Source organism: Oryzias melastigma, linkage group LG6, assembly GCF_002922805.2.
Source record: "Oryzias melastigma strain HK-1 linkage group LG6, ASM292280v2, whole genome shotgun sequence".
In the NCBI taxonomy this organism is placed as follows: Eukaryota; Metazoa; Chordata; class Actinopteri; order Beloniformes; family Adrianichthyidae; genus Oryzias; species Oryzias melastigma.
In genome coordinates this window covers 2,860,516-2,876,002 of record NC_050517.1, presented here as the reverse complement: position 1 = coordinate 2,876,002, position 15,487 = coordinate 2,860,516, and the positions used below count along the sequence as shown (strand labels likewise).

Here is a 15,487-nt window from a genome sequence, read left to right as displayed (position 1 = left end):
ACTATAGAAACCAACGGTTGCAAGGAGCAAACATTTCCTTTATCTTTAGTTTCGGTAAAATCTGTCAAATCTATGGGCACTGAGAGGCAGCCTACAAAATAAAAGCATTTGCAGAGTTTTGATTCTGTTTTCTAATGCACTTATGGACATTTGTGTGCAGGCAGCTGTGACTCGCTCTAAATGTGCAGCCTTTTCTCAATCTGCTGAAGATGAGATGAAGTTGAAGATCCGCGTTGTGACTATAAAAACAATTCCTTCAGGTTAAAAGTGTGGCAAAAATGTTCTTCCTTAGTGCAGTTCCTGCCTCCAAGAAGTGAGAGTTTGATTCTGGCACAAAGGTTTTCTGTGAAGAGCTTGTTAGCTACATGTTTCCAAAAATTTGAGAGGTTCCTGCCCTGAACTTTAGGTTTCAAAACTGCTCAACATCACAAAAGTGTCCTCACAGTCACTACTGCCACTGCTGTGGATGGTTGTTAAGAGAAAAGCCTTTTGTCTGGTTTTTGTGTGTATTTGTGCACATATTCACAGTGTGTTGCTACCACTGAGGTGTGAGTCACCTGATCTGACAGCAACCAAAGTGCCATAATTCCACACCTGCAGTTTGGCAAACTGATTTTATAATCAGTGAGAAACTGTGAACTCTACAGGCTTACTAAATATCATCGACAAAAAAACAAAAAAAAAAAAAAAAAACTTTTTTGCAATACACAACAGAGTGAGAGGTAGAGAGACGTTTAACAAAACCCGTCCTTTCACAAAATGATAGAGACTATAAAAAGCAACACACAGTCAGGCTCGGTAATGAGATGTGTGTTTTTGACTTCTGGGCTTGGAGATCTGTGTTTCCAGAAGCCACGGCAAACACGGTACCACCGAATGTTACCTGACAGTAGAACAGTAAGGCTGGTTCAAGTCCCTGCTGCATTGGATTGGGCCGGACTCCTGGGGAGTCAAGGCAAGCGGAGGACGCAGGAAGTTTGAGCGAGGGAAGCTCTCCGATGGGTCGGGGTATCTTAGCGATGAGTTGGAGTGAGAGGGGCAAAGCCCTGAGTGTGGGACACCAGTGCATGCACATGCTCATTTCATTGAAAAATAAAAACAAAAAAGGATCTATGTACACTCTGTCGCAAAGAACATGGCACCAGAGCTGAAAGATTTTTGTACAAATCCACAACTTCCTGTTTTCGTGGCTGAAAAATATGAATCGGACTTCTTGTCACGCTAGCCGGTACAAATTTCCTGCAAAGCCCCACTCTCCACATGTAAACATTATATATTCAGAGAAGTGATTTTGTGAGACACAGAGGAAGTAGAAAGAGAAAAAGCAATCAGTCTGACAGTGATTCATACGGAGGGCCTCCCCAGTTTGGACTGCTGCGGTCTGAAAGCTGTCCACTCGTCCTCTTTCTGGGGGAGTTCATGTGAAGCCAAGCCGACATGAGTCTTACCCTCACACTGCCACGGACGTCCGCTCTCGTAAAGAGTCCCAGCGGAGATGATCCGCATCCTCCTCCACAGTCAAACGTTACCAAAAAGTGCAACAGGAGAGAGCCAGCAAAGTTCACCCTGTGCTCGGCAGCTCCCAGTGCAGAGCAGCGAGACGGGGAAGCACGGAGAGGGGAGGCCAGAAACCTTGACTGGCCGGCTAGCACTGGCCTTCAGATCCGGCTGACCCGCCTGGTGAGGAGGGGGTGGTTGGCTGGTAGCACACAGGGGGTGTACGGAGGAGGCAAGGGGCCAGGTTTAATCCCCCGGGTCCTCATGTAGGACAGGAACTGATCTGGGATTTCGGCGAGGACTTCTTTAGCCAGGCGGGCCATGCTCAGGATGTGGTTTCCTCGCCGGTCGATGTAGTCTCTGAAAGGAACAAACTGATCAAAGGGAAGAGGAAGAGGAGCCGGTCAGTGAAATGAGCACAAATGAAAGCTGAAACAGGACGGTTGAGGAGAAGGACGACTGTGAGGCTTGAGGAGTCCACCTTCCTCTGAAGACACTGCTGAGTAATAGTCACAGCTGCCTGTATGCATGTTCACATGGAGCATGTGACGCGCGCTCTTAAACATGCTTTTAGCATATGACTGTTACCGTGAACTGTCCGATTCCGATACTACCTGATATTAGCACAAGTAGGAAAGTTCTGGTGACACAGAGTTCTCATTCTTATTTCTCCTCCACGATCCGTTTTCAAATGGTTGGTACTTCTGGACTTGAAATGCATACATTACTACCAAATCAAAGTTCCTGATGGACAAAGTTCAAGTAGTTTAACTTTCCAGCTTTCAATGGATACTCGTTTTAAACAGTCTTAAGATGCAGCTGCTCCTCTATATGACCCTCAATGTACCCAGACAACCCAAAATCCCAAAAACCCACAGACCTGTAAAGGTACACATGACTAAAGGCTGGTTTATACTTCCTTGCGATTGGTAATCGCTCGCGTCGCATCCACAATCTGGCGGTCTCGTTCACACTAATGTTGGCTGGATTTGATTGCGACTCTCCGCTATAACTGCGATGTACTTCTGACTGGTGTTTATACTTTTCAAAAAACGCAATCGCGTCCAGCGTTTATTTTTAACATGATCAGCATCCCGCTCAGACACGTGCAGCATCTGTGAGCGCGCAGGAACATGAAAGGCAGAGGAGGAAGGGATGAGTTTGTACGCTAAACAGAAGCAGGAAATACAAAGACGACAAAATTACATTAAAAAATTAAAAAACTGCATTTTCTAGTGCTGTAAGATATGAGAAAGAAGACATATTTTTCCAGTAACTTGCTCCATTTTCTATCTAGTTGTCCACTCACTCTCTCTCTGTGAAGTTCAGTATTTCTTAACTTCTTCAGTAACTTTCAGCATTTTCAGTGTTAAAAGTTATTTTTATGGACAGAGTTTTCTATGTAGTTGTGTACTCTAATCGCGGAATTAAATTCAAGTTAAATGACGCGATTTGGCCGCAGTTGCACTCTGGGTGTAACATTTCAGCCGCGGATGACGTCACTCACACGTGCAGCATTCTGATGTGACTGTAGCGATTCTGCTTCGGTGGCCGTGCGACCACTGCGACGCGAGTGGTTACGAATCGCGTGGAAGTATAAACCAGCCTTAAGGCATAAGCAGCTCAGGCATCCTGGTGTTTGGGAGTACTCTCCGTACCTGAACGATGTCCCTCTCTGCGTATCTTCCTTGGGATGAGATCCGCTCCTCGTCTCCATCCAGCTCAATCATTTCTGTGGAGTGAAGCACATCAGTCATGCAGTCAGGAAGTGACGCTTTGAGAGCAAACACGGCACACAGTGAATCTGCACAGCCGCTCGCGTGAACTGAATTACATGCTAGTGTGAGCTTAGAGCAGGAGTCTGCAACCTGCGGCTGCCGAGACACATGTGGCTCTTTTACCTCTCCATTGTCATTCTTTGGTTAAAATAAATTGTTTTAAAACATTTTAAAAGTAACTGTAAAGGAAAAGGTAAGTAAGTAGTAAAGTTAAAAAAGAAAATTAACTCAAACTTTATTTAACTCATTCATACACAGTTAAAGAACGATATGAATCATTTGGACTGAATTTCAGCTTCATTTATCACAGAAAAAAAATGTATTGTCAGTGAGCACAACCAGAAATAAAGCGAAAATTACGTTATAATCCACCGGATTAAGAAACAGATTTTCTATTTTTGAACAAATTCAAGGTGTTCCTCATGGTTTTAATAGATGGTAGGAGACTTCATTAGCTCTGATTTAGTTTTTGCTGGTTATACTTGTGAATTTATGAACAGTAATATATATATATATACATTTATATCTTTGCTGTCTATACACTTACTACTGTATTTGCTGAATTGACATGATCCTATGCTTCAGGATGTCTTTTATTTTGAAAGGAAGCTCTGTCAAAAGTTATAAGCTAGTTTATATAAAATGATAAATAAAAACTTTTTTCTGCCAAAAACGCACAATAGTTTATTTAAATGTATCATGTCAGTAGCAAAAACATAAATGTAAATCAGTATCTTTTTTTTCTAAAGGGTGAGTGAAGACTTTGTGGCTCCTACTTGGTTTTGGGTGGAGACAAATCGACCTGAATGACTCTTTAAATGTTGAAGGTTGCAGACTCCTGGCTTAGAGGAATCAGGATGGAGTCCATGGACAGAAAGTGGCACCAAAGGGATGTTAATATGCAGTCATACACAGACAATCCATGAATGAAACACTCACATCAATGAAAACTGCCTTGTTTTTGTGTGGTTTTAACATGTTTGACTTGTGGTATGTTTTTTAATGATGGAAGACAGAATGAATGAATGAATGAATGAATGAATGAATGAATAAATGAATGAATAAATGAAATGGTTTATTTTAAGCAATCAGGTCATAATACATAACATATCACTTCATGAATTACAACTAGATCACTTGAAAGGGAGTGGAAGGAAGTGAACTTATATAATCCCACCCCGACTCGACCATTTTCTTTACATGAATTATCAATATCCGGTTCAGGACTTAATATCAAATATTAATAAAATCAGGCTATTAAAGATCATTAATATCATTGATGTAATCAAGTTTCAAAGCATCCACAACAATCATTTATATTAATCTGTAACTCAGAAACGTGTCTTTGCGGTTCTTGCATTGTTTTATTTTCATTCAGTATATTATTATAGCACGCTGAGGAGAGCTGGAGAAACATGTCTGCTCGTGACCCGGAACCGGAAGTCTCCGGAGATAAACAGATAAAGCAGATGGAAAAATGCTGTTTGAATACAATTGTATTTGTGACATAGGAAACGCTGGGCGGGGTCATGCGTTTTCTGTTCAGAGCTCTCAGCAACGGGGAGGGGAAGTGGGGTTGGGATTGCTCAACAGTCCCACCCACAGCTTCAAAGGCAAACATTCTGCTGCTCTGCAGAACCTATATGTCCCAGAAAATGACCGAGGTATTTTGATCTTGTCTAAAGCAGCATAACCCTATTGAAAAGACCAGTGGGAACACTTTGAAAACAGGAGCTAATCGGAGGGGACTTGAACCGATTTGTTGTTAATCATGAAGGGAGCTTTTTATGCATTTTTTCTTTACAAGAGCAGCAGGAGAATACAGTATACACATCTAACAAGAAGGAGAAAACAACTCTGAGTAACAGGAGTACATTTTCTACCTCAGCTCCTGTGGGGACGAGGATTTAATGAGAAGGACACAACAGAGGCTGCATGAAGGCGGACTGAACCATGTGGGAGATGAGATAAGAAGCACAACGAAGGTTGAAGCAGAAGATTCTGTTGTGGTAATTAACACATTCAGACACGCTGATGGAGGAGAGCTCGCAACCACGGCAGCGCTTACCGTCAAATTCTGCCGGTCCAACCCCGACGATTATAATTGACATGGGCAGAGACGCCGCCTGTGGAGCATAGAGAGGAACAGACATCAGCAGAGGAAAAGCTCTCTCTCCACTCAGTGTTTGCTATCTTAAACCCTGCAGACTGTCAGTGACAGACGCATGCAAATGACTCACGGTCCAAGAAACACAGACTCAATGGAAACATATAACACGCTTGTTCATAAAGTGGGATTCATCTGATTCCAGCTGCTCATGGCTTCATGAAGCTTCTGTCCTAATTTCATGCATCTACAACTTTGTCTAAATCTCTGAAAGGCTTGACAGCTTAAAAATGACTCCCATTTAGATCTTCCTCTGCCCTGAGCCTCGGCTGAACCTCCACTCACATCGCAATATTGTTTATTAAATCAAAGCGGAGTGGGACAGTTAAACAGCTGCTGAAGTAGGGAGTGATGAATGAAGGGATTTCTATTTCATAACTTTGAGTGGTTATTAGACACAGGCCCAATTCTCCTCTGAGATGAGGGGGGTGGGCCTCAGCGGGCAAACGTAGGATTGCTTACAAATCATCTTTACAATAACATGACAGCATGTAGGAACGTGGGAGAGGAAGAGGAGGGAGAGGATGGGCAATGAAGGCCAGGTGGTCTGGGATTCGGCCAGAGAGGATCTCTGATGACACCGAGCAGAGAGTGCAGTTATTGGAGAGGAGCGCCGTGGGTCAGGGGGGCAAATGCAGGGGAAGGTGCTGCTCCTTCCTCATTAGTGGAGACAAGAGTGTTGGAAGCTCAACAACATGCTCACACTCTTCCTACATGGAGTATTTTGGTTGGTGTTAAATAATATTCAGGCTCTTTTCCAAAAGATTAGAATATCTTGAAAGAAAGTATTCATTTCCATAATTACATTCAAAAACTGAACTTTCATGGAGTATAGATGTGGGGTCCACTGTTTCATTGATTTCCTGTGTTTATTCTTGCATAAATAGGGGTTGAAACTCATAAAATCCACAAAAACAGGATTTCAGCATTTTTTCAGAACAGGTATGTTTTAAACTGAGTTTCATCAACTGATCATCTACTAAGCTCAAAGCACCTGCACAGATTCCTAAATAGGTTCAGTTTGGTTCAATATGGAGAAGATTCAGACTTCTATCCAGAAGGATCACTGATCACTGATCCCCTCCATCGTCTGGGTAAGCCACTAAAGCTCAGAACTAAGGAGGCTGCTGTTCACAGAGCGCTGTGTCCAATCAGATCAATGGAGAGTCTAAATCACACGTGTCAAAGTCAAGGCCCGGGGGCCGGATCCGGCCCTCCGAGTAATTCTATCCGGCCCTCCAGATCATTTTATTTTATTGTTATTACGGCCCAATGTTATCTTGCACTCATTTCTAACTTGTATAATTTTGACAAAATACATTTTTATGGAGAGTAAAATATTAAAAGTTATTTAAGGTTTAAGTTGATTTATTCTGGAATAATATTCCTGCATTTTTATTACTCATAATTATGTTAAAAAGTTACAGTTTTAAAGTTTTAAAAATTGAAATTCTGCTAGCTTTTAGGACTATTTTAGCATTTACTAAGATTTTTAGGCTATTTTGGAGTTTGGCTAATATTTCAGCTACATGCTAACTGTTTTTTTGTGTTAATTTAAGCTTTTCTTTTTAAGTTTTTTGAGGCAGTTTTGGATTTAGGCTAATATTTACATGCTAGCTGTTTTCTCTGATTTAAGCTTTTTCCCATTTTTTAGGATATTTGGTAGTTTAGCTATTTTTTCACCCACATGCTAGATGTTTTGGCTAACCTAAGTTTATTTTTTAGGCTAATTTGGTATTTAGCTAATATTTTAGCTAGCTATCAGCTTCAGTGTTTTCATCTATCAATTTCAGCATCTTCAGCAGCCAAATTCAGCTTCCAGCATTCACACCAGCATTATCATAGCTAATGTTATATATCTAGTTCATAATTATGCTAAAAAGTAATGGTTTTAAAGTTTTAAAAATGTAGTTTTAGAGTGTTCAGTAAATGTTTATCCTGTTCGGCCGCGACCTCAGGTGTGTTTTGGATTTGGCCCCTTGAGTGATTGACTTTGACAATCCTGATGTAAAGGAAGGACAAAACGTGTCAGGACAAGATACAGCAGTGGATTATGAAAGAACCAAGATTCAAGAACATCCAGAAAGAGGGTAGGAATCCTTCTAAAACATGACAACCAACTGGGACACAGGAAAGCAGAAAACAAAAGAGAGAATTTAAAAAAATAAGTAAAGATGTTGTCCCTTTTTCATTTGATTTCTCAGATCCCTCTCCTGGAACAGACAGAGTTTACAGTAACTTGTATAGAAGTGTTCCCTTTAGTCAGTATTTGTAGGGTTTGATCCAAACGTTCTTGAGTGATCTGGCATGCTAATGAGCTTCAAGGCTCCACTTGACTAATAGAAACTCAAGGCTGTGTGCTCATTGCTTCCTATAGATCGGATGTTGTCGGGTAAGATTTTGATGCGTCTTCAGACGGCATCGATATTCTCTGATGTCACCCGAAGGAATGTGAACGACGCAAATGAAGGCTGAAGTGGAATGTCCACAATGACAAGAACTTCCTTTGCCCATCTCTATCTGTTGGGTCCAAATGCTAATCAAAAAAATGTGATGTCAATTATAAAACTAGAAAAGCTCCATCATCTGCGATAATGCTAGTGTGAAGGATTTTTGTTAAAGGTAGTCGCTGAAACGTTTTGCTGAAAATGGTGACACAATTTACTTTAATTGCTAAAGAGATTTGCTGAAAATGCAAAAGCTATTCGCAAAATGTTTAATTTGCCAAACAACTGGAAATGTTCAAAGAACTATGAAAGAGCCCTTAAATATAAGATGAACTCTAAATTAGCCCAAAAAAACCTTAGTAGAGGTCAAAGTAGCCAAAAAAGCTAGCACATTGCCTAAATATTAGCTAAACTTCAAAATAGCCTAAAATTCCATTGTAAATTTGTCAAAGCAAAACTCTAAATTAGCCTAAAATCCAGGTAGATCACAAAATAGCCAAAGAAGTTAGCATGTTGCTAAAATATTAGCTAAACTAAAAAAATTGAAAATTACAATAAAAGATTAAAACATAGCTCATGAATTTTTTAAAGGCTTGTTGTTAATCTACTTCAGTTTTTTTTATTTGAAGATTTTCTCATTCATTTCCGATGAGGAATATTTTTGCTCAATATTTCAAAAACTATAAAGTTTATGAAAACCAAAAATATAAGCAGTAATTTCCTGAATGAGCTGAACAAGATTGCTAAAATCTCCAAAAGTGTGATTGTGTTTTTAAATGCCATAGAACGCACAGAAATGAGCGGGAGAATCACTATAGTGTGAGTGCCGACTGAACATTCACACAATTAAACCTAATACGGTAAAATCAGGACAGCTAACGCTATACCGCAGATTTTTTTCTGTGCAATTTTGGACTCCCTCCCCCCCCCCATACGCACTCTGTGTTCTGAGTTGTGATTGGCTGTAGAGCTTAACAATAAATCTCCTCTGTGCCGTGTCTCCTGTACAGAATGCATTCAGTTTGCCAAATTCAAATAAATCTTAATTTGGATCAAATCTTTGTTTTCATTCTATAATCCTGGACTTATTTTTTCTATGAAGGTTTGAACTTTAAGAGTTTAAGCAAGAGAGAAAAGTGTGAGAATGTTCATGTGTGTCTGAGAAAAGTGAGAGTGTAGTGAGGAGTTTTACTGCCTGAAAACATCTGTAATCCATCACAGATTTCACCCATCACTGGTTATTCTAAAATGTGACTAAATGCAGTAACACTGTTGTAAAGAAATTGGACAATAAACATGCTAGCATCTGAGTTTGACCTTTTAACATGCAAATAAATGGAGATTGCTCTGATTTCAACCCCAGTGGTTATTGGAAGAACCGATACTTCCTGATTGGTTTCACATTTGATATAGTAACAAATGGGCTTTAGAATTAGCTAAAAATGAAGACAACCTTAACGTTAAATCTAGCAAAGGTCTGTTTCCTGTTCTATTGTTGTGTAACATTTAAAGTCATCCTCTGATGAAAATCCTGTTTTCAGAGTTTTTAGCATGTCTGTTGTCATTCATCTTTTGAAAGAGAACAAATGTAATAAGAAATCATTTAGTTTTTACATTTCCGAGTATTTCTCCTTTTAAATCGATCAAACTGTCTTGGACAGACTCTGTTTGAATGAATGATCTTCTTTCCATCAACAGCTCTGCTGCACATGCACTAAACCCTCATCTGTTCCTAGTGTCTAGTTCAGGTTCTGGAGAAGAGAAGATGGTATCTTCACATTGACTGCAGTCAAATGAGCCGCCGTTCACATTTCTGTGGTCAAATCAGCATCACTGGATTTTTGGTGTGAGTTTCATCCAATACTTACGGTAGCAGGACTGAGAACGCTGGAAAATCTCCACCAGACTCCACGGAGCTTCTTGATGTGACCACGGAAATGTGAACGGCGGCTCATTTGACCGCAGTTGGAAAGGATTGTAAATCAATGAAAGAGCATTTTGATGTTAGCTTTGATTATTTTATCAAGAACTCTGAGAAACCAATGATTGAATGTATTGATCACAGTCAATAAACATTGGAGAATTAGCTAAAAGAGTCTTTGGTGAACTGGAAGGAGAAAGAATCAGGATTTTGGAGGAAGTTCTGTCCATGAAGATCTTCACTTCCTCGTCCAGCTGACATCCGGATCAGAACCATACGGCTGGACATTACCCAGACTGATTGGGGGACTTTATAAACACAGTCTCTGCACTGTTTTAGAGTAACATGCTGGTGTGACTTCAGGTGATGTTACAAACCCAAGATTCAGGATTCAGGTTTTAGCAGCACTATTGTACATCGTACTGTTAGTGCTGAAGGTAGCAGTATCAACACAAATATATGTATATATACGGCAAATTTTCCAGTTGAAAATAAAAAGTGTTGCTTACATTCACTATGGACTCCTTGGTCTGAGCCATGTCTGTGATCACGCCATCAGAGATGATGAGAAGGATGAAGTACTGCGAGCCGTCTGTCACCGCTGACGCATACCTGGTGAGATGAGAGGTCACAGTTGAGACGAGCAAAAGAGAAAACAGTTGATTGCAGATGAAGGATGTTCTTTACGATGCACAGCTAATCTATTTATTCCCTGAAAAAAACTCTTCCTCCTTTCCCCTCCAGTGTTTTATGGTAACTGCACTGACCATCTTATTCGTCCTGGGAGTAATGCTCACACAGGCTTCTGTTTTATTGCCATGCTGATATTAACCTGCCAGAGTAGCCCTTTATTAATGCTGGGTCTGGAGCCCCACACACTGCCTCAGTAATTATCTCATGGCAGAAGAAGAACTCATTTTAGCTGATTACTCTTCAGAGATCAATAAAATTGTAATCATTTTCTATTGCAGATCATTGCAGTTGTTTCTAACACTAAACTGAAGAGTTTAACTCAAAATGTTAAATCAAACAGATTTACTTGCATTTTTATGTGAGAAAATCAAGAACATCACAGCAGACTGATGCATTAATCAAATGTGTTTTTACCCACAAACCAGCAGTGTTTCTAAGAATGTAATTTATCCTGTAAAGTCCACAACATTAAATTGACAGAAAATTAACTTTTTTGGAATTAAGATGTTATCTAACCCTTTAAACAAAATCAGCATTATATTTTTGTAAAATATGATCATACGGGACACTGTCAACAGACATCAGCAAGCATGCACCACTTAGGCTGCATGAGACATTATTATAAGGAACAACAATTTTAATTTAAGATGCAGAAATATTGACATGAGTGGGAAAAAATGCCCTTATTTAATGTCTTAAATGTGATCCACACAGTTTAACATGGTTTAACTGTATTATTAAGACTTAAATATCAACACATTTTATATTCTTTCAGTTCAGGAGGTATACTTATTTAAATAATTATTAACAATAAATGATATGGATGTTATTCACGCTATAAAGTTTAGAACGAGTGTCAAAGTCAAGGCCCGGGGGCTGATCCGGCCCTCCAGGTATTTTTATGTTATTGTTATTAATGATCCGATGTTATCTTGCGCTCATTTCTAGCTTGTATAATTTTGACAAAATACATTTTTATGGAGGGTAAAATATTGAAAGTTATTTAAGGTTTAAGTTGATTTATTCTGGAATAATATTACTGAGTTTTTATTATTCAGAATTATGTTAAAAAGACACAGTTTTAAAGTTTTAAAAATTGACATTCTGCAGCTTTTTGGACTATTTTGACATTTATCGAGATTTTTAAGCTGTTTGGGAGTTTAACTGATATTTCAGCTACATGCTAGTTGTTTTGGTTAATTTAGGCTTTTTTCAGCTCTTTAGACTGTTTTGAAGTTTAGCCATTTTTTCATCTACATGCTAGCTGTTTTGGCTTACCGGAGTTTTTTTTTTTAATTTTTTAATTTTTATTTTTTTTTTAGGCAATTTTGGCATTTAGCTAATAGTTTAGCTGGCTATCAGCTTTAACATTTTCAGCTTTCAGCTATCAGTTTCAGAATTTTTAGCTATCAGCTTCAGCATTTTTAGCTATTAATTTCTTCAGCTTTGAGCAGACAAATTCAGTTTACAGCATTCACACTAGCATTATCATAGGTAGTGCTATATATCTAGTTCATAATTATGTTAAAAAGTTACTTTTTTAAAGTTTTAAAAAATTAGTTTCAGTGTTCAATAAATGTTTATCTTGTTCGTTTCATGACCTAAGGTGTGTTTTACATTTTGACATTTTTACACTCTCTCCTGCTAGCTGACAACACCAAGCTAACATTAGCGGTGCAGCTAAAATGGTGAACAACATCGAAGCTTTTCATAGTTTAAATTCAGATTCCAGCTCAGACCAGGAAAACAAAGACGTTCATGGATCTATTTGTCTGTAAATGGATGAATCAGAATGGAGCGGAGCAGAGAGACTTTGGTCCGTTTATTTCAGTTTCTAGGTCACAACTGAGCTTTTTTTCAACTACATTTTTTCATCTGTTCCTGATTCACCATGATTTGTAAAGGGTAATTGTCTGAAATGCAGATTTAAGCTTAAATTATTTTATGAATCTCCTCCATCATAAGAAAACATGTTAAAAACACCATTTTCAACTCATCCGTATGACCAGGTCATCAAAAATGTGCACAGATATCTATATATCTATTTGAGTATTTGTTTGCTTGATCCAATATCTGGTGAGCTATATTTGTACATTTATACATGTTCTCTTTGGGCGGCCATGATGAGTGACTGTCTCCATGTGGGATAAATAAATGTTCAGTTCCATTCAACTTCATCAGAATCAGTCTTTAAGGAAAAATCTTTGTCACATCTTTATGATTTCTACACAAAATGTAGAGAACAAATCAAGTTGAAAGCAGCAGCAGATATTTTACAGAGGATGAAGATCAACTTTATCCTCAAACTTCAAGGGAAACTGGAAGCCAAAAACAAAAAAGAACTTTATCGTTATACAGGCTCTCTGTGAAAGCATTGATGACATTAAACTGGTCTGTGGGAAACTGCTGCCATTCAGAAATACAATAGGTTTTTAAGGACAGTTCTGATCATGAAAAAGAGATAGGGGTCTGACTATTTTATTGATCACAAAATGACTTATTGTGGCACAGAGTTATTGCTTGAAAATGCATTACATTTTAAATACAAAACTGAAGGACACATAAAATCATTAGTAACATCTGCTGAGTTTACAAACCTGGGTTAAGCGGGTAAAGTAACAGAGCTGAAAAGGGTTTGGAGTTCAGATGCTTCTCCGGTCAGAGAGGGACCATCATGAGTCTGACATGACACCGTGTCACTTTTTTAGCCAGCATCTTCCTGGCTTTTAGTCAGACGCTCCATCCAAATGAGTGCTGAACAATGCAGCTATTCTCAGGATGAGTGGGTGGACTGCCAAGGCAGAGGGAGATGGGATTTGAAAGCCGATGATGAAAGGTGGGAAAAGTGCTTGTTACAGTCAATCTGAAGGATCTGGTAAGATCAGGGATGTCAGGTGGGAGTCGGAAGAAGCCCTACAACAATCCAGAACAGAATCTTTTATCACTTGTTCTGTCTGAAAATGAGGAAAGTGCCAGTGACAGCCTCTTTTAGCGCGCACCAAAGTGCGCATTATTTGTTCTAAATATTTAAAAGGTGTGCAAGCTCTTTGCAATTATTGCTGCAACAGAAATGTCAGTGCCCAGAGGGCTCAGAAGGTGTGACGTGTGCTGTTCATGTTTAAATCTTCTGTTCTCAGTGAAAATCTGCAATGTGTGACATTTACAGGTCAGAGAACCGCTCCTTCAAAAGCACATTATCCATCTTTCCTCCCCTCTGCCGCTCCTTCAGCTTGACATTCACTTCAGTTATCACCATCATGATTACCCAGCATGTCCACATAGAGAGTTAAAGCTCAGCTTCTGTTTCTTTCCATCTCCATCCTTTTTCTTCAAGATCAAAGTTAACAGAGTGGGCACATGACATCTCTCATTCAGGAGGAAACCTCCTTTTTCTCTATTTCTTTGGTCTTTTTTCTGAGACTTCATAAATGTTGGAATTTTTCTTTCTTTAATTGTTTCATTTTAAAGACCTACTTTGATGAAAATGGTTTTTGGTGTTTCTAATATGTTTTTGTTGCCTTTTCTTGTAATGTCAGGTTTGTGACACAGCAACTGAAATGAGCCGGCCAAAGTCTCCCTGCTCTCTCTGTTCTGATCATCCTCAACAATAGATCCATGAACGTCGTTGTTTTCCTGGTCTGAGCTGGAATCTGGATCAGAACTGTACAGCTGGACAGCTCTGATACTGCTCACTGTCTTTGTTTCACCGCTAATGTTAAGTGGGGTGGTGAGAGGCTGTAAGATAGTGGGAGAGACTGTAAACAAAGGAATGCTGGGATATCAACGAAGAGTTACTTCTATGCTAACAGTCCCGCCCACAACCCAGAGGTGAATTTTAAAGAACTCTTGCTGCGCTGCAGAAACAACAGGTTTTTAGACTTTGGCTAAAAATTAGACAATTGTAATTTAAAGACCACTGGGAAGACTTTACGATAGATCCAAATCTAGTTGGAGTGGGACTTCCGCATGTAAACTTCCTCTGCCGTCTTCCTCTGAGGGTTGTAGCTCCTTACCAGCTGTTTTCCCAGATGTGGTCAGCTGAACAAACCTGTCAGGACTGTGTGCTCTCTGGAGGAGTAAGGAGGTGTGTGCAGCATGGTCGCCCCTGCGTTGAGTCCAAAGATGCGGCGTTTGAATTTGTCACAGGCCTTTGTGATGCCACTGTTTGGTTTGGAGTGGTCCAATATGGTTGATTTCATGTTTTCATGTTCTGTTTTACTATTTTTTGATCTTGTGAGTCATCCTTATAATTTTCATTTCATCATACCTTTCTCATGTAAACTCTTATGTCTCTCTTATGCCTGGTTCAACAACAGATAATTAAAGAAGTGTAGGTCTACGAACTACTTGTTTCTTCTTAGCAGAAACATGGGGTCATATTTTTAGGTTATTAACTTAGTATTTCTGCTTTTTGTTTTTTTGTCTCAACTCGCCATGTTTATTACATGGAAAGAACTGAAGGAATACTCAGTTAGCATAATCTTTCATTTAGCCCTCCAAACAGAGTGAATGATTTTTTTGGGTTTACCTGGCAACATGATTGATGACAGGGGAGAAGTGGGTGGGGCCATAGAGGCGCACAGACTTTAGACTCTGGTAGTAAGCCTCCAGCACGCCGTCGATGCCGTTGCAGTATGGGTTCTGAGGATTACCGTTCTGAAATAAAATGACAAAAGTCATCACAGTTTCAAGTGTGTATGAATGCCCTGGGGGGTCTTTAGCCCCGTCACAACTGCCCCTACGGGTGGATTGTCTGTAGACAAAAAAATGGTTGAAGCTGTACGGAGCATGCAGCTGGCCCGCACGAAATGTTACGGCTGTAGAGCACTTGGTGAGCCCGCTGAGTGAAGATCTTCTTTAACATTTGTTCTACTGGGATGTGCTGGTGACAGGTCATAGTGAACACTTAACCTTTTACCACTTGAGGCGTCGCCGCTGACGCTTAAACACAAAATCTTTAACAAACAGTAACTTTTCAACCACT

General features: G+C 39.6%; 1 protein-coding gene across 2 annotated transcripts in view; it reads right to left on the bottom strand.

The window, feature by feature from the left end:
- Positions 1 to 6: 6 nt before the first annotated feature.
- Positions 7 to 15,487, bottom strand: part of LOC112152403 (copine-8) — a 66,314-nt gene continuing 50,833 nt past the window's right edge. For both annotated transcript variants that reach the window (XM_024281963.1, XM_036212620.1), the window contains 5 exons: positions 15,032 to 15,159; positions 10,320 to 10,422; positions 5,344 to 5,401; positions 3,156 to 3,229; positions 7 to 1,871 (listed from right to left, as the gene is read on the bottom strand). In XM_024281963.1, the coding sequence (XP_024137731.1) occupies positions 1,659 to 1,871; positions 3,156 to 3,229; positions 5,344 to 5,401; positions 10,320 to 10,422; positions 15,032 to 15,159 (576 nt within the window). In that variant the 3' untranslated portion in view covers positions 7 to 1,658. The remainder of the gene's footprint in view (positions 1,872 to 3,155; positions 3,230 to 5,343; positions 5,402 to 10,319; positions 10,423 to 15,031; positions 15,160 to 15,487) is intronic.